The 18,788-nt window shown below is 32.5% G+C and overlaps 1 protein-coding gene and 1 pseudogene across 1 annotated transcript; both read right to left on the bottom strand.

Annotated features, from left to right (window-relative positions):
• Nucleotides 1-7,865: 7,865 nt before the first annotated feature.
• On the bottom strand, nucleotides 7,866-12,888 carry LOC125421910 (protein LEAD-SENSITIVE 1-like; annotated as a pseudogene).
• Nucleotides 12,889-13,318: 430 nt separating this feature from the next.
• Nucleotides 13,319-18,457, bottom strand: LOC125418247 (uncharacterized). Its single transcript, XM_048471348.2, has 4 exons — nucleotides 17,494-18,457; nucleotides 16,906-16,956; nucleotides 15,739-15,930; nucleotides 13,319-14,330 (listed from the first exon to the last, which is right to left on the bottom strand). The coding sequence occupies exons 1-4, from the start codon at nucleotides 17,900-17,902 to the stop codon at nucleotides 13,495-13,497; spliced, it is 1,488 nt and encodes a 495-aa protein (XP_048327305.1). The 5' UTR covers nucleotides 17,903-18,457; the 3' UTR covers nucleotides 13,319-13,494.
• Nucleotides 18,458-18,788: the final 331 nt, after the last annotated feature.

Raw genomic sequence — 18,788 nt, 5'->3', positions numbered from 1 at the left:
TGTTGATCAGGATAAATACTGTGTTGCTTCAGTCGCCAAATGAGGCTTTGATATCCTGAAGCTGCAGCTTCCAACACAGTCCAATCCATCTCTATATATCCTTCAGGTTTTTAGGTGGAAAAGAAAAATGTGGGAAGATTAAGCACGATTAAGATCCCACATCGTTTAATTGTAGTGGTTCATTATTGGTTTAATTACAAGTGAAAGGTTTATTCAAAGAAGTCATCCATTTTGATATATTTTGCAAGAGAGTGGATGAATAATCAATACGCACTTTTGCAGAAAGCAGTGACAAATTCCATCCTAACGTGCTTTAAGAAATTATATATTCTGTAATTTGGAACTCATACACGTGAAGCCAGATAAAGCTCACGTGGTGGGTGTGTGACTAATTTATAGCGAAACTTAATTCCTGTTGAAGTTCATTGAACTCATCGCTAGCTATCGAAGAAAGAGGAATTTGTTGGAAATTTTACAACTCATGAGTACACTTTTTGAGTCTTTTCCTTATTCTTTTCTTGGAAAGTAAGAAAAAAATAGAATAAAATAAAAGGAAAGTTTGTCGAGTTTTGATCAATGGTGACACCGAAAGAAAAAATGTTATCATTTAATATGTAAAAACTTAGCAAAAGGTCTATAACAAGATTTTGACAAAGATGGATAGGAATTATACCAAGTTTAAGAAGCATACTTTCCTCCGTTCTTTGGAGAGGAGGGTAACCCGATTCATGAAATTTTTAGAGGCATATATTGAGGAACTCTTCCAGCTAATTTCATTATTCGTTGAGCTGTTTAGAATGGTTTTAGAAGTTAATTTCTTTTTTCCTTTTTTATTTTATTTTTTCAATTATTATCACTTCCTGTCTAGTATCTAAATATGTCTTATAGTGATAACTAGTAGTAATTGTCCTTTCCTTTTAATGGTCCTAGCATTACAAAAGAGAAAAAATGGTCCCTTTATATACATTTACATCAATATATATCTGGGAATCTTGAATTAGGACTAATGGGTTTCATAACAATTTGAAGCATAGTGTTCACTTGTTCAACTGGGTTGCACTCACTTTCTTCAATCTCTATCATTTAGGTCCGGTAACCCCAAAAAAAAAAAAAAATTAAAAAAAAATACAAAACAAAACAAAACAAAACAAATGGTTATTTCTGATTACCATTTACTTAAATGGTTATTTCGGATTACCATTTACTAATAAGGTAGTAATTGAGTTGGGCAGTAAACACAATCCTAAGAATTTTATCTGATCTTCTTGTTAGAAGAAAAGATACCTATTAACTTTTTAATCTTCGAACACAGACTAAATCCGGAAGCATTTGTCGTCAAAAACAAAAAAATAATTATTGTGGATTTGAAAGTTAAACACGAACAAAGTTTTTCTTAAACAAATGGAATTTTAAAGAAGCCATCTTCTTTTATATTACTTTATTAAATTTTTTTGTTAAAACATATAATGAATGGAAGAATATTTCATAGGCATAAAAGCTAACAAGAAAAGACCCATTATGGGTCAAAGATGCTCGATCTTTAGATAATTATTATTTTGTTGAAAAAAAACCAAAAAAAAAAAAAAAAAAAAAAGGGAAGAAGAAGAAAAGAAAAGAAACCCCAAGCATCTGAGTCATCATCGATGGCTAGACCAAAAGCAAAATGTTCAAGAGTCAAATTATAAAATGATTATTACTATTTGAAATTCAATTTAAAATTTTATATAAAATGTACTAACCTTTAACATTTATTATACAAAAATATTCAAAATTTTAATATATAAGAGAATACAAACCGAACCAGATCGACTAACTGACTAAATCGATTAGGTTCAATTTGATTTAAATTTTTTCTTTTTTTCACCTATAATCTGTTCAATTTGAGTTAAAAAAAAAATCTATATAATTTTCAAAATTCTTATATATAAGACAAACTGAACCACATCGACTAACCGACAAGATCGATTAGGTTCAATTTTTTTTTTTTTTTTCACCTATAATCTGTTCAATCTGAGTTTAAAAAAAAAAATTCTAAATTAAATGGAACTGAACCTAATTTATATATTATACATAAATTTTTATTATTTTATTATAATCATTATATTTTTAATATATTTTATGCTTATATATTTTTTAATTAAATATATCAATAACATAAAATTTCAAATCATTAAAAATAATAATGTTTTTTAAAAATTATTAAAAAATTTTAAAAATAAAATAATCAACTCGATCAAATTGAGCCGAACCGAATTTGATTCTGTTTAGTTTTTCTTCATGGTTCAATTTGCAACAAAAAAATAAATAAATAAAAAAACAGAACCAAACCGACAACCACCTTACTTACATATATATATATAATAGAATATTAACTATGTTATATGATAAAACATAATAGACTATTATTTAACTGGAGAATTTTAGTATATATATGTGTATATATTAAAAAACTATCGTTTTTGTTAGAAGTAATAGAATTTTATATAAGTAACTCCTTGTATATATAAATTTCACCATTTGAAATGATATTTAAAGACTTATAAAATCTTCTCAAGATAGTGTAACTGCTGTCCTCTGATTATAATTTGTTGGAGGGTCAAGCTACAAAAAGCTTTACAAATTAGATGTGCTCCACTCCGGCTTTTGTAGCTATAACCGAAGCATTTCCTCCTGCACTTGACCTGTTGGTTCTTCATTTGCCTTCTCTTCCTCCAAATGGCACTACCCCAACAATATTTAGGAGCTACGGCTCCTTGGGAGGAGTTCACCGCCTTCTGTCCCTTTAAGCCCCAAGGATATCAACCTAAAATGGCGGATCTCTGGAAAAACAACATTACACAATAAATGTTTTAAAAAATAAATAAATAACCTAAACCATAACAATTAATAATAGAACACAAAAATCAATAATAAACTTTTCACTAATCTGACATATCTTCAGTCTCCAAAGAAGATGTCACAATCATGGAATTTGAATTCAACCCCAAGAGACGTGAGGGGAGACGAGGACAAATAGCCATTCCTTGGTCTCTAAGGCTTGCTTCTTTCGTCTTCCTCTTATTCTGCTTCTAGTAATCGAGATTAAACGTACGTGCATTTCCATTCCAATCTTTCCCCAGTATTAGCTTCCCACATCAAGAGGTAGCCCTTACCACATCTTCAACTTTTATAATGATGTAGAAGGTAAGTAAATTCAATACAAGGATCAACTTTTCCATCCAACCTCCCCTTTCTTCATTGAAACCAAGATATCTCCAAACTTAGGCAAATACGTCACAAAATTCCAGTTACATTCACGAATCAAACCCTGTGGTTCAGTGCAAATCAATCGCCCAAATTTTAATCAGCATATTTTAGCACTACAAAACACATTGTAATCTAACCCTCCAAAATACACATGAAGCGAAAATCAGCAAATCTCTCGATTGCAATTTTACTAACATTAGCACGAAGGCTGATGTCAGAAACCATTTTCTCAACTGCAACTTAACAAACATTCGTACGAAGTCCGATGTCAGAAACCATTCTACTGAGACAGTACATGCCTAAGCCACAGCTGCAGACCAAAAAGAAAACCAACAGCTGAGAATCGAAGTGTAGAACAAATGACAGCACAATTGGCAGCCACGAGGGATGCTGCCTGCTCATTCTGCTGACATTAATGCCATCTAACTAGCAAGCCTGTTTTGCAAATGCAATACACTTTCCTATTTTCCCTTTGTGTTTAAATGCCAATTTCAAACAAATACATCAACTTACTATTAGCTTAAATCTAACCAAAAAAAAAAAAAATGTAAAGTAATTACTGGATTAAGTTCAAATGGAAGAATTAAGTTATAATATAAGATGTTTCTAAGCGTACACTTATTGGGAGAGATGGGGTATACTCATTATCGTATCTGTAAGTTTCCTCATCCTAATTCTTGTAAAACTCCACTTTGAGTAATAGACAGTTTCCTCTTCAATCATATATTCTCACTTATCGAAACACAAATGAAAATGAAAATAACTAGTCATAAATGTTCTTGACATCATCTTTTTGTACCAAAAGAGTTCTTATATATCCATAAACAAGATTACATGTATAGTCATGTTCCTCCATAATATGCGCTATAACGTGCCACAGTCAGTAGCTAGCATTTTTTTTATATTTAATTGTCATATAGATCACAACAACCAAACCTGCATAAACATGAACAATAAGCACAAGATTAAGAAAACAAACAAACAAACAAAGAACATAAGTAAATCTCTGCCAAAGAATGTAGAATGCAATCCTAGTTCCATTTCCCTATAAATTTAATAAGATCAACAATTCAATATAGCCAAACTTACAAAGTCAAAACCTTATAGTCTAGCAGAAATGAAATGAATCTTCAAGTGTCCAGAAAGATCAAAGTGAAACATGAAACTTTGAATTAAAGTATGCAAACAATTAAATAAACAATAGCCAAACGTTAAAATCCGTGTAAATTAATCTGCTATGTATGTGAGGAAAATGGAAAATAGTATTGGTTTTTAGGTGTAAAAATTAAAGCAGACATTTAAATTAACAATGACCAATATAGATCTCGTTCTATAGCACTCCCATGGAATCTCTTGAGTGTCATTTTTTGGTGTAAAGATGGAAGAGTGCTAGCTATCTAACAAGATCCACAGGGCGAACCGCTTCCTTTGTCTCTAAGGCTCGATGGTTGCATTTAGAATAATCTTTTGGTGAAAACCTAAAATACAGTCCCCGCCATCGAAAATATGTTATTAGGAACCATTCATAACATATAACTATGTTATTTTAGTATGAGGCACCTCAAGATGAAAAGATAAGTCTTTAACCTCCCACACCCCAAACAGACACAAAATATAAACTTCGTATACAAAAGTTTGCAAAGAATAGAGGATAAAAAAAGGCAATTAACCAAATACAACAAAAAAGAGTTTTAAGCATCTTCAGAATAAAATAATAATGATTACACCTAAAGCTGACATGGTTTAATTTTTAAAGAAATCATACAAACACAGATATAAGCATTACTAGGCTAGTAGGGGTAAAAAATCAAAACAAACCAAAACAAAAGATCCAAACCAAATATATATATATATATATATATAATAATTTTTTTCAAGGGTAAATTGATAAACAATCGAGGGAATAGTCAACTTTAAGTAGCCAAAGACTATAAATAGACAGACTGAATCCTCCTCAAATGTTTCAGCAGACTCAAAACAGAACACTTCATCAATAGATTAAAAGAAAATGATCGGAAAAATAATAAGTGAGGAGAAGAATAAGATTGCGAGCGATGAGAGTTGAGAGTAGGTACTGTGGGTGGTCCCTCTGTATCTTATTCGACTGCACCTTCTGGATCATGTCGACAGCACCCCCATCATCGTCGCCATTTCGCATTTAAAGATAAATGGCAAAATATAGGAGAGTGCTGTCGAACAAGATCCAGAGGGTAAACGAACAAGATGGAACCGCACTGCTTTCATCTGTAAGAGCTCGCCGTCATTTTATACTTGATGAGAAAATAAGAGGAGCTCCTTTTCTTTTTAACCTAATTGTTGATGAAAACATTAATTTAAAAGCCATCGCTTCCACATTTGCTAGTGGCCGACAGAATGTTATATGTCACTGGTGCTAATGTATTATTGGTGTTTTGTCTTACAGAAAAATTTAATTGCCTACCATAAAAGTTTTTATGGTCCAAATTAGAGTTGTAGTTTTAATAAATAAATAAATAAATAAATATAGTCAATTAATAATTAAATATATATTTTATTAATAATAATGATAAAAGCATTTCCAGTAAAACTGTAAATATTATGAAAATAATATTCCACATGAAAAATATGAATAATATTTCAAAAAAATTGTTATAAATGTAAAATTAAATATGAAATATACATTATTAAAGTGAATGTTAATTTTTAAATGATGTATTGGATATACTAAAATTTTCTATTCCTTAAAATAATAAAAAGTAATTAAATATATAATTAATTAATAGTTATAAATAATTTTTTATACATTATTATTATTTATTGAAAAACAATTTTAAAAGTGACTATTATATATATATATATATCATAGATCTAACAATACTAATTTTTTAATAATATTATATTTAAATCTTCTAAAATTTAAATTAATTATAATTTAATTTTTTTAGATTTTAAAATTATGTAAAAGAGTATGGATAAAAAAGACATAATAAAATAATAAAAAATAATAATTTTTTAAAATTAAAAAAATCGATAATTTTTTAATTTATGGATAAAAAAGATATAATAAAATAATAAAAAATAATAATTTTTTAAAATTAAAAAAAATCTATAATTTTTTTAATTTATGGATAAAAAAGATATAATAAATAATAAAAATTAATATTTTTAAAATTAAAAAAATTTGATAATTTTTAAAATTAAAAAAAATTAAATTATATTTATATCAAATCACAACATTGATAAAATTAATCCTAATTTTTTTTATGTTACATAGAAAACAACCCATCTTCCCTTTTTAAGATGCTCTCTAAATAGCAGAACTTGAGCATGACAAGGCCCAGATTGTAACGTAACGTAGACCACCTGTCCACCCATGCTACATCTGTCTTATTCCTATTGCCACCTGTCATTTCTTTGTTTCTGTTTGCCACTTGTCATTTCTCATAATCTACGGTCAGCTTCCCCCATCTCGTTTTTTCGTGCGACCCTAATATTATATACTACTCGTTTTAAGAACCTGTAGCGAAAAAATAATTTAAATTAAACAGGAAAAAAGGTGAAAATTGTAAAATTTTTGTAAATAGAAATTATAAATAATATTTAGGTATTTGATTGCCAAATTATTTAAAATATTTAAAATTTTATTTAAAAATAATAATAATAAATAAGAATTAAAAAAATAATATTTTAATAAAAAATTACGATTTTAGAATGGAAAAATATCTATTATTTGGAAATGAAATAATTTTTAATACTTAGTATATTTTAAATATTGAATTTTTTCATAAATGCAACATTTTCTATAAATAACAATATTTGCTACAACTGAAAGATAAAAAAAAAAAAATTTGATTTACTTTTACCATTAAAAAATAATAATAATAATATAAAAATTATTCGCTAAGAGTATTATTATTCTCATAAAGTAATTATGGTAGTCTAGAAAGCATTCGTCGTTTATTAAACCGATGAATATCAATGCAGGATAAAAATTACCCAAAGGCCAAAAAATCATATTTTTAGCTTGACTAAAATTAGTAAGTTTTTCTATTATTTTTTTCTTATATGTATATTTGTGATTTATATATTTTTGCAATAGAAATCTTATAACAAAAATTCTTTTATATCAGATGACCGATCATATGGTTTTGGAAATTTGAAATGGGTTCTGTTTGTAATACTAGCCATTTGAATGTGGATGTCCTGGTCGAAATATTAAAAATTTAGAAATTCTTGTTCCTTTTTTTTTTGTTTTTTTTTTTTTTAATGAGACATCCCAAAATAATAATATAATGTTTTTATTGAAAAATAAAAAAGAAAATCTATCAACACCAAACATTATAATAAAAAAAATAATAATAAAAAATAAAAAAATAATAATAAAAATAAAAACAGCTGCTTTTGAGTTGTCCACTCACAACTAAACGAAAAATGAAAAAGTCACAACTAGAAAAAAATATATTATTTTATTTATAACCATCAAATAAGAAATGAAACCTATACATTATTTCACAATTTTCATAGTTGTCTTAAAATAAATTTACTTTTTCAAATTAATTTTTTAAAATTATTACTTAATTAAAGACAACCAATCAATAATAGCCAAGCCAATAAGGGTGCCACCGGTGACCATCAGCGGGGATGACAAATTGCAAGACTGAATAATAACATCACGGTACAAACAACGCCCGAAAACAGAAATAAAACAAAATGAAATAGCAGTTAATGTTATCCAACACCGGAAGCCGTGTTTTGCTTGCGAAGCCAAAGCGTCAAGGTCGCAAAACAGATAAAATCATCCTCAAGTGCTTAGACAGATAAAAAAAATAGAAACTGTTAGTTTTCTTTTGCGGCCGAATCAATGGGAACAAAGAACGCCAACCGGTCGGAACCATCCAGACAAGTAGAGAACTGATGTACTCTGTAGTCCACTGCAATTCGTAACAACAAAGCCACCAAATTGCTACCACCAAAACATTCCAAACGATACATTTCAGGCAGTAATGCTGACCTGAATTTACTGCCGGCCGTGTTTCCATAACAGCGAGAACTCTCTTCTTCAGCCAATCCCTCATCTGCATCTTTACCAACATTAGGATGAACTCCAATACCATAAGCCCATCTGTATGCAGAGTAAATGCCATAACTGATAATAAAATGCAGAATAGCATGCAAAGCAGTATTTATAACGGCCGGGGATTGAATTATAGAACAAATGAAAGCAGTAATGCCAACCACGAAGGATACTGCCAGTCCACTTCTGGCAACACTAAAATTGTAAACTGCCACTTGAAAGCCTGTTTTGCAATATATTTCAACGTCTTCCCATTTGTTTTTGAAAAGGTGGTTTTCACCAAAGCCATTCTTGAGGTGGTATGCCAAACGGTCCTGCACAACTTGAGGTGGAGCACTAGGGGCAAGGGTACTGGCACCACCTCGAGTTTTGGCGATAAAGAAAGCTAGACTAACACCATATTCAAAGCAATAAGTTCACCATCAGAAAGAAAATTATCTATGCTGGTACAGACCACACTATCAAGCCTTGAATGGTCACCACTTCACAAGTACTTTCTGGAGGATGGGATGCAGACGAGCTGAATAAGATACGATCTTTGCCTCCTCCTTGGGTGAAGTGGACAATCTTTCCATCACCTAAATATATCCCTGGGCTCATATAGCAAGCAAATAAGCAAGATCATATGAGGCAAAATTCATATATAGTTTATGTACAATAAGAAACAGCATATACTAATCAATCAATATAACTGGTTGTGAAACACCAAAAGCTGAATAAGCGGAAGAGAATGAAAAAGGTACAGGTGGAAACCTTCTCAAATGCATGTTCAATTACAAGTAAATATTTTAAAAAGCTTAAGGCCACTTAAATGGCCAAGATTTATTTTTCTACTTGCTGTTGTGTTTAGCAAAACGTGGTCGTGTATGTAATTGACATCAATCTTTTGTCTTCCCTGAACTCTTCTTCTCTAATCTCCATTTTGAAGAAAACAATTCAAACTTGAAATGCAGAAAGGATTGGCTGACAGATGTATAACTCCCTTTCTCATGTCTCAAAACAACCTTAGGCAAAGATGCTACTCTATATGTCACTTATCCCAATCAAAATAAGTCAATAAGAGCAGGATATCAGTGCGAGGAATTTTCGACTAATCCACTTATCATGCTTTAATATTTGGAGTAGCACCTCTATAAACTAACAAGTATATGTTTACGATACAGATATGAGATGTTAACATTCCCCTTCTAATTTGCTTCTGACGTCATAACCTCTACAAGAGAAACTGCTATTGTCTCAATTCATTCCATTCAGTCAAATAAAGAATTCTAATGCAGAGGAGTATCCTGATCTCCAAACTATAAATTTGTGACGGGGCACCTCAAGAGAGAGACCATCCTTGAGGCCTCATACAACAGAAGATACATCCATAGAAACATTCACATGCATAGACATGTTCCTCCAGAAAGAGGGCTATAATATGCCTCTTGCCATAACAGTTTTTTGTAAAATCGTGATACCAATCACAATACTGAACGTTGCAAAGACATTAATGATAGCACAAGACTAATGGGGCTAACAATGAAAACAAAAAAATTCAAACAGGGAATACAGTGAATCTTTGCCCACGTACGATGCAACACCTATCCAGTGGGTCCCTAAATTCAATATGGGCAAAGTCTATACCATCTAACACAGTTACACAAACAGATTAAATTGTCAACTGTTAAAGATATCAAAATGGAAACTTTGTTCTATCAAAGTGGATAACTCATCAGAGAAAAGGAAATGATGAAGTTATAAATTCAAGTACCCATGTTCAGGTGTCAAAATCAAAGCAAACAATCAAATAAACAACAACCATAGATTAGAATCCGTCTTAAATCCTCATAACCAATATAGTTAAAAGTGAAAATCTACTCTTGTAAGAAAAAAACCCAGAAACAAAAAATAGTAACTCATGTTAAATACTCTTCAGAAGGAAAAATGGACAAGAAGAAGCCCACCATGATGGGCATAAATATAGATGTGCCTCCATCTGTAGATGTGATCCCCAGGCTCCAGTTCCTTCCTCCGGATCTTATTTGACAACACCTGCATTAGATAAACGAAAATGAGTGCAAAAATCAAAGCACACAATTAAATAAACAACAGCCACATGTGAGAATCCTTGGATTAATCCTATGACCAATATATATAGTTAACATGTACACCCACATTTAATAGTCTTCAAAAGGATAAATTGAGGTGAAGAAGAAGGAAACCGGGATGGTGGTGCCTCCCTATGTAGATGCCCTCCCTCAGGATGGTGTTCCACACCAACCTCCAGAAGATGTTATTCACCTCTTCCATCTTACACTTCGGATTTGACCCCAACATTAAACACCTGAAACGGAACAGAAGAATATGGTGACATATGGTGAAGACGGCCATCAGGTTGGGAAACATGAACCCATGATGGGACCAATTGGCTCCCTCCGTTCTGGATGATCTTCCTTGACAGCACCCTCCTGATCTGCAGTTTCTTCGACATCACTCCCATCTTAATCAGTTGAGATTAATCCTAACTTGAGAGGGGTAAGAAGGGCTGAGGCAAATGAAATTTCAGGTACTTGTGAGAATTACTTCCTTTGTCGCTGCTTGTTGATGTCAGTTGGATATCCACCAGGGAAGACTGGAATCCGACTCTGACTTTACAATAAGAGCAAGAGCAAAGCGAGTGAATGAGACAGAGTTCCGGGACTCTAATAAAATAAATGGAAATGGACTTGTCCAAGATACAAACTTATATTCCAGCGATTGAACCGGCTCCAAGTTGCTAATCAAAGACACATTGTGGACTCTGGTCCACGAAAAAGAAAGGAAAAGGGAGAAAATCTTGGAGTGGGACCCAACTGGTCAAATTACCAATGACAAATTGACAAGTCAATTTGACCAAAATACATGGAGTTGGTTTTTGGGACAGCAAGACAAAAGATTGCACCAATTAAATTAAGCATCTCCATGTGATAAAACATCATTATATGGAACATACAGAAAATCATAAGGAAAATCATAAAAACAATCTAAAGGAAGGAGACCCCGTAAAGACTTCTTAGCAATCCAAATCAGCAACAATGGAAAAAAGCAAGTACATTTTGCATATCTGAAACAATCGGCTGCACCTCCCACGAACATGGACCTGGCAAACCTTTTATAGCACATGCTAGTATTTGGTTATCTGATTCAATGAAGTAATTGGATAATGCCTAATCCGCCAGCCATGAGAATACATAGGCTTTAGTTGTTATAGCTGAGCGTTGTTAACAATACAATCACATGAAAATTGCTTGTGCTTCCACGGCTATGCCTCTTTAATTCCTGATGAGTATTCCTTAAGCACCATGGTTAGCATCAACACAAAAGACCCATCACAATTTATGTGTCACATCTCACCTTTCTTTTTCATTTGTGTTTCCCTTTTTTGCAGGTACAAAACTTAAGAAGTAAAATATGCTAGTATTCCATAGTCAATAAGGAAAGGATACCAGTGCTAAAAAGTTTTCTACTAATCCCCTTACCATACAATAATATTTGGAGGTATACACCTCCAGAAACTAACATGCATATGTTTACGAGATGGATATATGAGATACTCAAATTATATTTTTTATTCGTTTCTGATGCACAGACACAACATCCACAAATAGGCGTTTCTTTACTGTCTCAACTCATTCCAGTCAGTGATATAACAGCAACAGAAATCTGGAAATCAAAAGAGAAAAACCATCTTTGACACCTTAAACCACAGACACACACATACACAAAATACAATCTTTACATCCAAAGAATTCAGGTTCGAAGGCATTTAACCAAATCCACGCACGTTTCAGCAAAATATATACAGAGACAATATTTACATATTTACGTACATAAACATGCTCCTCTATAAACAAATAGACGACAATGATCTCAGGTATTAACCCAATGTAGCCTGCGTGTAGAAAATTCCCTCATCCCCAATTTAATATATGTCCAGCCAGAAAAAATAAATATATAAATAAAATAAAATAAAAATAATTTTTTTATGGTCTTTATCCACTTAAACAAATAAACTTAGCGTTTAGACAGAGATTAAATGAACAAAATAAACACTAGGTAAGATAAAGGAAAATGAAGAAGCTCTTTGTGAATTAAAAGTAATAATTTTTGCATGGGAAAATTAAAGCCGATAATCAAATAAACAAAACCCACGAGTTAGAATCTGTGTTAAGTCCTAGAGCAATACAGTTAACATGTAAATCTACTTGTAAAAAAGAAAAAGATGGAGAAACAAACAGAAACCCCATGTTTGATACCCTTTCAGGAAGAAGAAAAAGAAGATCGTGATTGGCGGTACGTATAGTAGACCCCTTTGTTGTATGTTGTTCGACAGCACCATCTGATCATGTCCGACAGCACTTCTATGTCATCCAAACAACAACGTTGGGAGTGCTGTCGAACAAGATCCAGAAGGTCGACCAACAACATGCGAATCACACTTCCTTCCTTCCGTCTCTCAAAGACTCAGCACTTCACTTGCACTTTGTTTATCTTTTCGTTTTTTTGATAACAATGTTTTCTTAAAAATAAAATAATAAAAACGTGTTTTACCGTTCTGTACCGATAAATAATAAAAGTAAGGAGATTCTTCTAGAACATATGGGGCATAGGATAGGATGGACTGTCGGTGGGAGTATCCACGGTTTATCATAATCTCCCCTATATTAACATTTTACTTTTATTATAACAAATTATATGTTGCCCTTTGTTTATTCACTTTTATTATAACAACTAAACAATTTCAAATTTATCAAAAGTATCATATAAGATATTATAAATAGTTATTTTGAGACTTTATAAAGAAATAACTGGAAGAGTTGTTACTTAGTTTTTAATTTGAAATAACTGGAAGAGTTGTTACTTAGTTTTTAATTTTTTTAATTTTTTAAAAAATTTTTGCTTTGATACTATAGTTGTGCCAAGTTCATCTTATACCATACGTATTTTATTTCTCTACCTATGTTTTTTTAACCAAAAATATCTAATATAGAAGAAGAATATCTGTTCTAATAGAATACTTTTAATAAACAACTTGGTATCCACCTACATACGGAAAATTTTCTAATATTTTTGGACATGCTTCGTAGATTCATTCCAATGCGAAGCCTATGCCCAAGGCTTATCGTCTCAAGATACAAACACTACTCTCAAAAGTATTTAAGAGAAGATCAAAACTAACAATTTTTCTTGTTTTCCGGATCAAAGGGAACAAAGAGCAGCTGGCACAACATAGAAGTCCATATAAACCAGCCGAGTCGAAAACTTATACACTCTGTAGTCCACTGCAATACACCACAACAAATCCACCAAATTGCAACCAGCAGAAGATGAGGTGCAAGATGTTTCGGAATCAGAAATGCGGAGTTAAATTTAACACTAACGGGACACCTAAAATTACCATAGCTCTCTTCTTCAGCCAATCTCTCATCTGCAGCTTCACAAACACTACGACAAACTCTGACATCCGAAGCCAATCTACAGGCAGAGTAAATGCCATAACCAATAACAAAATGCAGACCAGTAATTCTAACGGCCGGGGATCGCATTATAGAACAAATGAAAGCAGATATGGCAACAACAAATGATGCTGCCTGTCCACTCCTGCCAATAGTAAAATTGTAGTCTGCCACTTTAAAGCCTGTTTTGCAATATATTGCAAAATCTTCACAGTTGTTTTTAAAAAGGTGGTAGTCACCAAAGCCAATCTTGAGGGAGTCCGACAAACGGCACTTGACAACTTCAAGAGGAGCACTAGGGGCACGGGTACATGTACCTCCTCGAGTTTTGGCAATGAAGAGAGCTATATTAACACCATATTCAAATCGATAAAGTTTTCCACCCAAAAGAAAATCATCTAAGCTGGTAGTAACCACACGATCAAGCCTTGAGTGGTCACTGTTTATCACACAAGTACTTCTTGAAGGATAGGATGGAGACGAGCTGAATATAATACGATCTTTTCCTCCTCCTCGTGTGAAGTGTATAACCTTTCCGTCACCGATATATATCCCTGGAGTGACATTGCAGGCAAATTAAGAAAATCCCAGGTATCAAATTCATAAAGTTTGCATACAATAAGAAACAGATTGGGACTCTGACTCTCATCATATGGTAATGCTTGTTTCAGAAGCACCAAAAACTGTATCAAGTGAAAGAGATTGAACTGTGTAGGTGAAAACCTTTTCAAATGTGCGTTCAATTACAAGTAAAAATTGAAGAAGCTTATGACTACTTAAATGGCCTAGATTTACTTTTCTACCTACCGTTGTGTTTAACACAAACTATCAAACATAGCCATCAACTTACCTCTGGTGTTTTTATTTTTTTTATGAAAACTTACTATATATTATTCAGTGTAAATCTAATAGAACTTTCCTAAACAGGTACCATCATTCTAAGTGGAATTGGAGCAGAGGAATGCCTCTAAGGAGTTAGAATGAGTTTCCTCTTTAAACATTTGTTCTCACCTAAAACAAACGAAAAACAAAACAAAAAGTGGTTGTGTATTTAATTGACATCAATATTTTGTCTTCATTGAACTTGTATCATCTAATCCCCATCTTGAAAAATACAATTCAAACTTGTAATGCAGAAATGATTGGGTGACAGAAGAATAAATCCCTTTCCCAAGTCTCAACCAACCTATGCCTATGCAAAAATGCTACTCTTGTATGTCAATTATCCCCATCAAACTAGTGATTAAGGGCAGCATAAAGTTTTCAACTCATTCACTCACCATACCATAATATTTGGTAACATGGACATGAAAGGTAAGCACTAGACTAATGGTGCTAAAAAAGAAAAAAACGAATTCAACAGGAAAATATAGTAAAAATTTGCCAATGTAGGATGGAATGCTAATCCTATAAGTCTCTAACAGAAAATTAAGCTTTTAACATCTAATACAAGCAATTAAAACCTTAAGTGTAAGAAGAGAATTAAATGAAAACGTTGTTGTATAAAAGTGGATATCACTAATTAGATAAAAGGAAAACAATGAAGCTGTGAATTACAGTATTGATTTTCAGGTGTCAACACAAAGTAAACAATTAAATAAACAATAGCCATAAGTTAAATCCCTCCTAAATTCCATAACCAATATAGTAATGAGCAAATATACTCTTCTAGGGGAAAAAATCCACCCAAAAAAAAAAAAAAAAAAAAGAAAAAGAAAAGAAAAGAAAACTATTCAAAAGAAAGAATTCTGATATTTGTCATATAGGTTATCATCACAATTAAGACCCATAGCTGATATGGCAAGCACTACTTGGCTGAATTTAATTTTCTTTTGACTTTTCAAACTAAAAACCTAATATGGAAAAGTGAACCCTTTTGGGTAGCCAATTAAAATTTCACATGGCATATGACAAACAACAGTTTCCAAAGAAGAAATGGAGAACGAGGTGAAGATTAATTACCGTGATGGGCATAGCTATAGCTATGCCTCCATGTGTAGATGTGATCCCCGGGCTTCAGTTCCTCCCTCTGGATCTTGTTTGACAGCACCCTCCAGGTCATGTTCAACAGCATCTTCCAGATTGTCACACAGCTCCAGCGATTGAAGTTGCTCCATGCAGATGCACCATCTCCCATGTCCATAAGAGGTCTCTCTGAAGCATTGAATCTCAAAACAAAACAACCAGCCATAAGGTGAAAATGTTTTAGTTCAACTAAAAGGTAGGTTGCATGTTCCACACATCCTTAAATGAGTTTGTTATTAACACATGCTCAACTGAGGTCCATGCAAGACCTTCACTGCTTTGAATCAGGTACATTGAAATTAAATTTGGTGCAGTGTAACATTGCGGGGTGGAACCAATAAACTTAGCAAACAGATCAAAGAAAGGGAGAGAGGTACTATGGATTAAAAACAAAGTGAAACGATGATTGATGATTGAATATATTAAAACATAAGAAACCAAAAACCTGACAGCAATATTAAGAGCAAACAAATAATGCTGTTATGCGTGATCATCCATCTTCTCATCATACAAAGGAGAGCATGACCACTGAAACATATATTCGATGCCAATCATCGAGTGATGGTCATCATACCAATTATAGCCATAGAAAACCAGACACAAAGGTTTTAATGATGCTTTACTTTATTTTGTTTCCATTTATGAGAATTTAGCATTTCTTATCCTAATTATCATACTGGTTTCCTTAAGTTTATATCATACTTCAATTCGCACAAAATTCATAAAATTAAGTTGAAACTAAACTTTGGCTTTAATTTCATTATTATAGACTAGTAAAACTCCATTTCCAACTCCCATTGCTCATTCTTTTCTTTCTCATCACCAAGTATTCATAGGTATGCATCAATACACACATAAATGCATAGGAATGTGCATAGAAACTCTATGTTTCTGAACATGTATGTGAATACCACTCTCTCATTGCAGAAAAAATTATATTGTACTTCTTTCAATTTACCTCTCCAACCTTTGCAATGAAAATGATTATGTTATAATAACAGATAAACTATAACATGCAATTTGTCTTTTACTAGCTAAGAACTGTCTCAAGTTTACTTCAGACAAACATTATTTTTACAAAATTTTAGAAATTCTTTCACAAACCTGATAAATCAATGGATGGATCATTGAGGGATTGCACCACAGCTTCCCAACCTGTGAAAGTTCAAAAATTATAAATTTTTATAGAGGTTAAGAAATTGCTGTGGGTGTCATGCAATTATCATACCGTCTCTGACCTCATAAAGAGGCATAAGAAAATTAATTCAAATTCTATAAATTATAGTTGCTTCTACATTTCCTGCAATGTTCAATGAACAAAGAAAAGCATCATGTTGGTTCAAAGAGAATACTCTAGATATCAAAAAGAGAGGAAATTTTACATGGTTTTTATTGTAAAATTATGAACAAACAACTAAACCAATCTGATTTTCAAAGAAACTATAAATCCCATTTGAATACACATAGATCCAAATTCCATAGAGAGATCAAATTGGAACACTTTCTAAGATAATAGAAAATGATCGATCAAGCTAGATCTGAATTAAAAATAACGGTTTTGGGTTGTGAAAACCAGAGAAGACCAATAAATAAACAATACCAATATAGGTTACTAATAATCACAGTTTACCAATATTGTTCAATATTCTTCATAAGAAAGAAATGGAGAAGAAGACGAAGAAGAAAATTTACCAAGATCTAAGTGGTTACAGTTGCGCCACCAAGTGAAAATGAGATCCACGGTGGGCTTGTCCCGCTCCCTGCCTTTCTTCTTCGAACCCATGATGGGCTTGAGCCGCTCCCTGCTTGACGGCATTATCCGAATCAGAAGCTTCTTCTTCTTCGACACCATCGCTTCCTTGTTTGTCGGTGCGTTGAGTTGGATTTGGTCGGATTCGTCTGGTGATGTGCACTGATATGAGGGGAGCTCTCCGCCGCCAGTAAAGGGTGAGAAATGAGCGAGTTCAGAGTGAGAATTAGAGAGAATGAATGGCTCGTTATAAAAACCATATAAAAAGAAATGGAAATGGAATAGCGGTGGTTTTGGGAGTTGGGAGTTGGGATTTGGGAGTTGGACTAGTGTCAGTAAGCCACCGTCCATTCATAAAAAAAGTAATAATAAAAAAAGACGAACTGGTTTTTATATTAGAGTAGCACATAATAAAAACAAGAGCATAGATCACGAGAAACAGGTGGCAAAAGGAAATAAGACAGATCTACCATGTCTGGACAGGCGGACTACGTTCCAAGACTCAAGAGAACTGGGTGTGCAAGGTGAGTGTTGCTTACAAACTTTTCAAGTGGGGTTTGGTAATTGTAGCATGCGCAGGCATAACTGTAGCATGCATGTTTACAGATATATGGAACTTTTAAACTTTGCGTTCGTGGTACGTTGCCTCATCGTGCATGTCGTGGCTGAGGATTGGTATACGAAATTTTTAAATTTTTTCTTTTGTTTTTTTTAGTTCGTACGTCTAAATATATAACAGTTAAATTTTTTATTTTATTTTATTTTTTTTGAACGGATATAACTGTTCAATTTATTTTTTTATATAATTTTTAAACAATGGGAAATTTAATTTGAATATTAGTAAACAAGATTTTTTCAGGGAAAAAAAAAAATTCATAGTGTCATTTATTCACATGAACATCGCAAATAGAAAAATAACTTCTACAATAAATAAGGTCAAAGGCTTACATAACTATTCCCCATCCCCCCCACCCCACTCTTAAAAAAAAATTAAAAATTAAAAATAAAAATTAAAAATAAAAATTAAAAACTTTCTCCATAAACCAATCCAGTCCACAAGCCCAACAAATTTGGCATATCTAAAAGCCCAGTCTACATGCAGATTAAATGCCTTAACCAATAACAAAATGCAGACAAGTAATTCTAACAGCCGGGGATCGAATTACATAACGAATGAAAGCAGAAATGGCAACAATGAATGATGCTGCCTGCCCACTCCTGCCAACGCTGAAATTGT

Source organism: Ziziphus jujuba, chromosome 4 (assembly GCF_031755915.1).
Source record: "Ziziphus jujuba cultivar Dongzao chromosome 4, ASM3175591v1".
Classification (NCBI taxonomy): Eukaryota; Viridiplantae; Streptophyta; class Magnoliopsida; order Rosales; family Rhamnaceae; genus Ziziphus; species Ziziphus jujuba.
The sequence above is the reverse complement of the archived record's forward strand: the minus strand, read 5'-3'. Positions and strand labels throughout refer to the sequence as shown.

Coding starts and splice junctions, on each gene's coding strand:
- LOC125418247 (XM_048471348.2), bottom strand. CDS start 17,902: ATGGACGGTGGCTTACTGACACTAGTCCAACTCCCAAATCCCAACTCC. Junction 15,931..16,905: donor TCCATCCATTGATTTATCAG/GTTTGTGAAAGA, acceptor TCAATGCTTCAG/AGAGACCTCTTATGGACATG. Junction 14,331..15,738: donor CTATAGCTATGCCCATCACG/GTAATTAATCTT, acceptor ATGTCACTCCAG/GGATATATATCGGTGACGGA.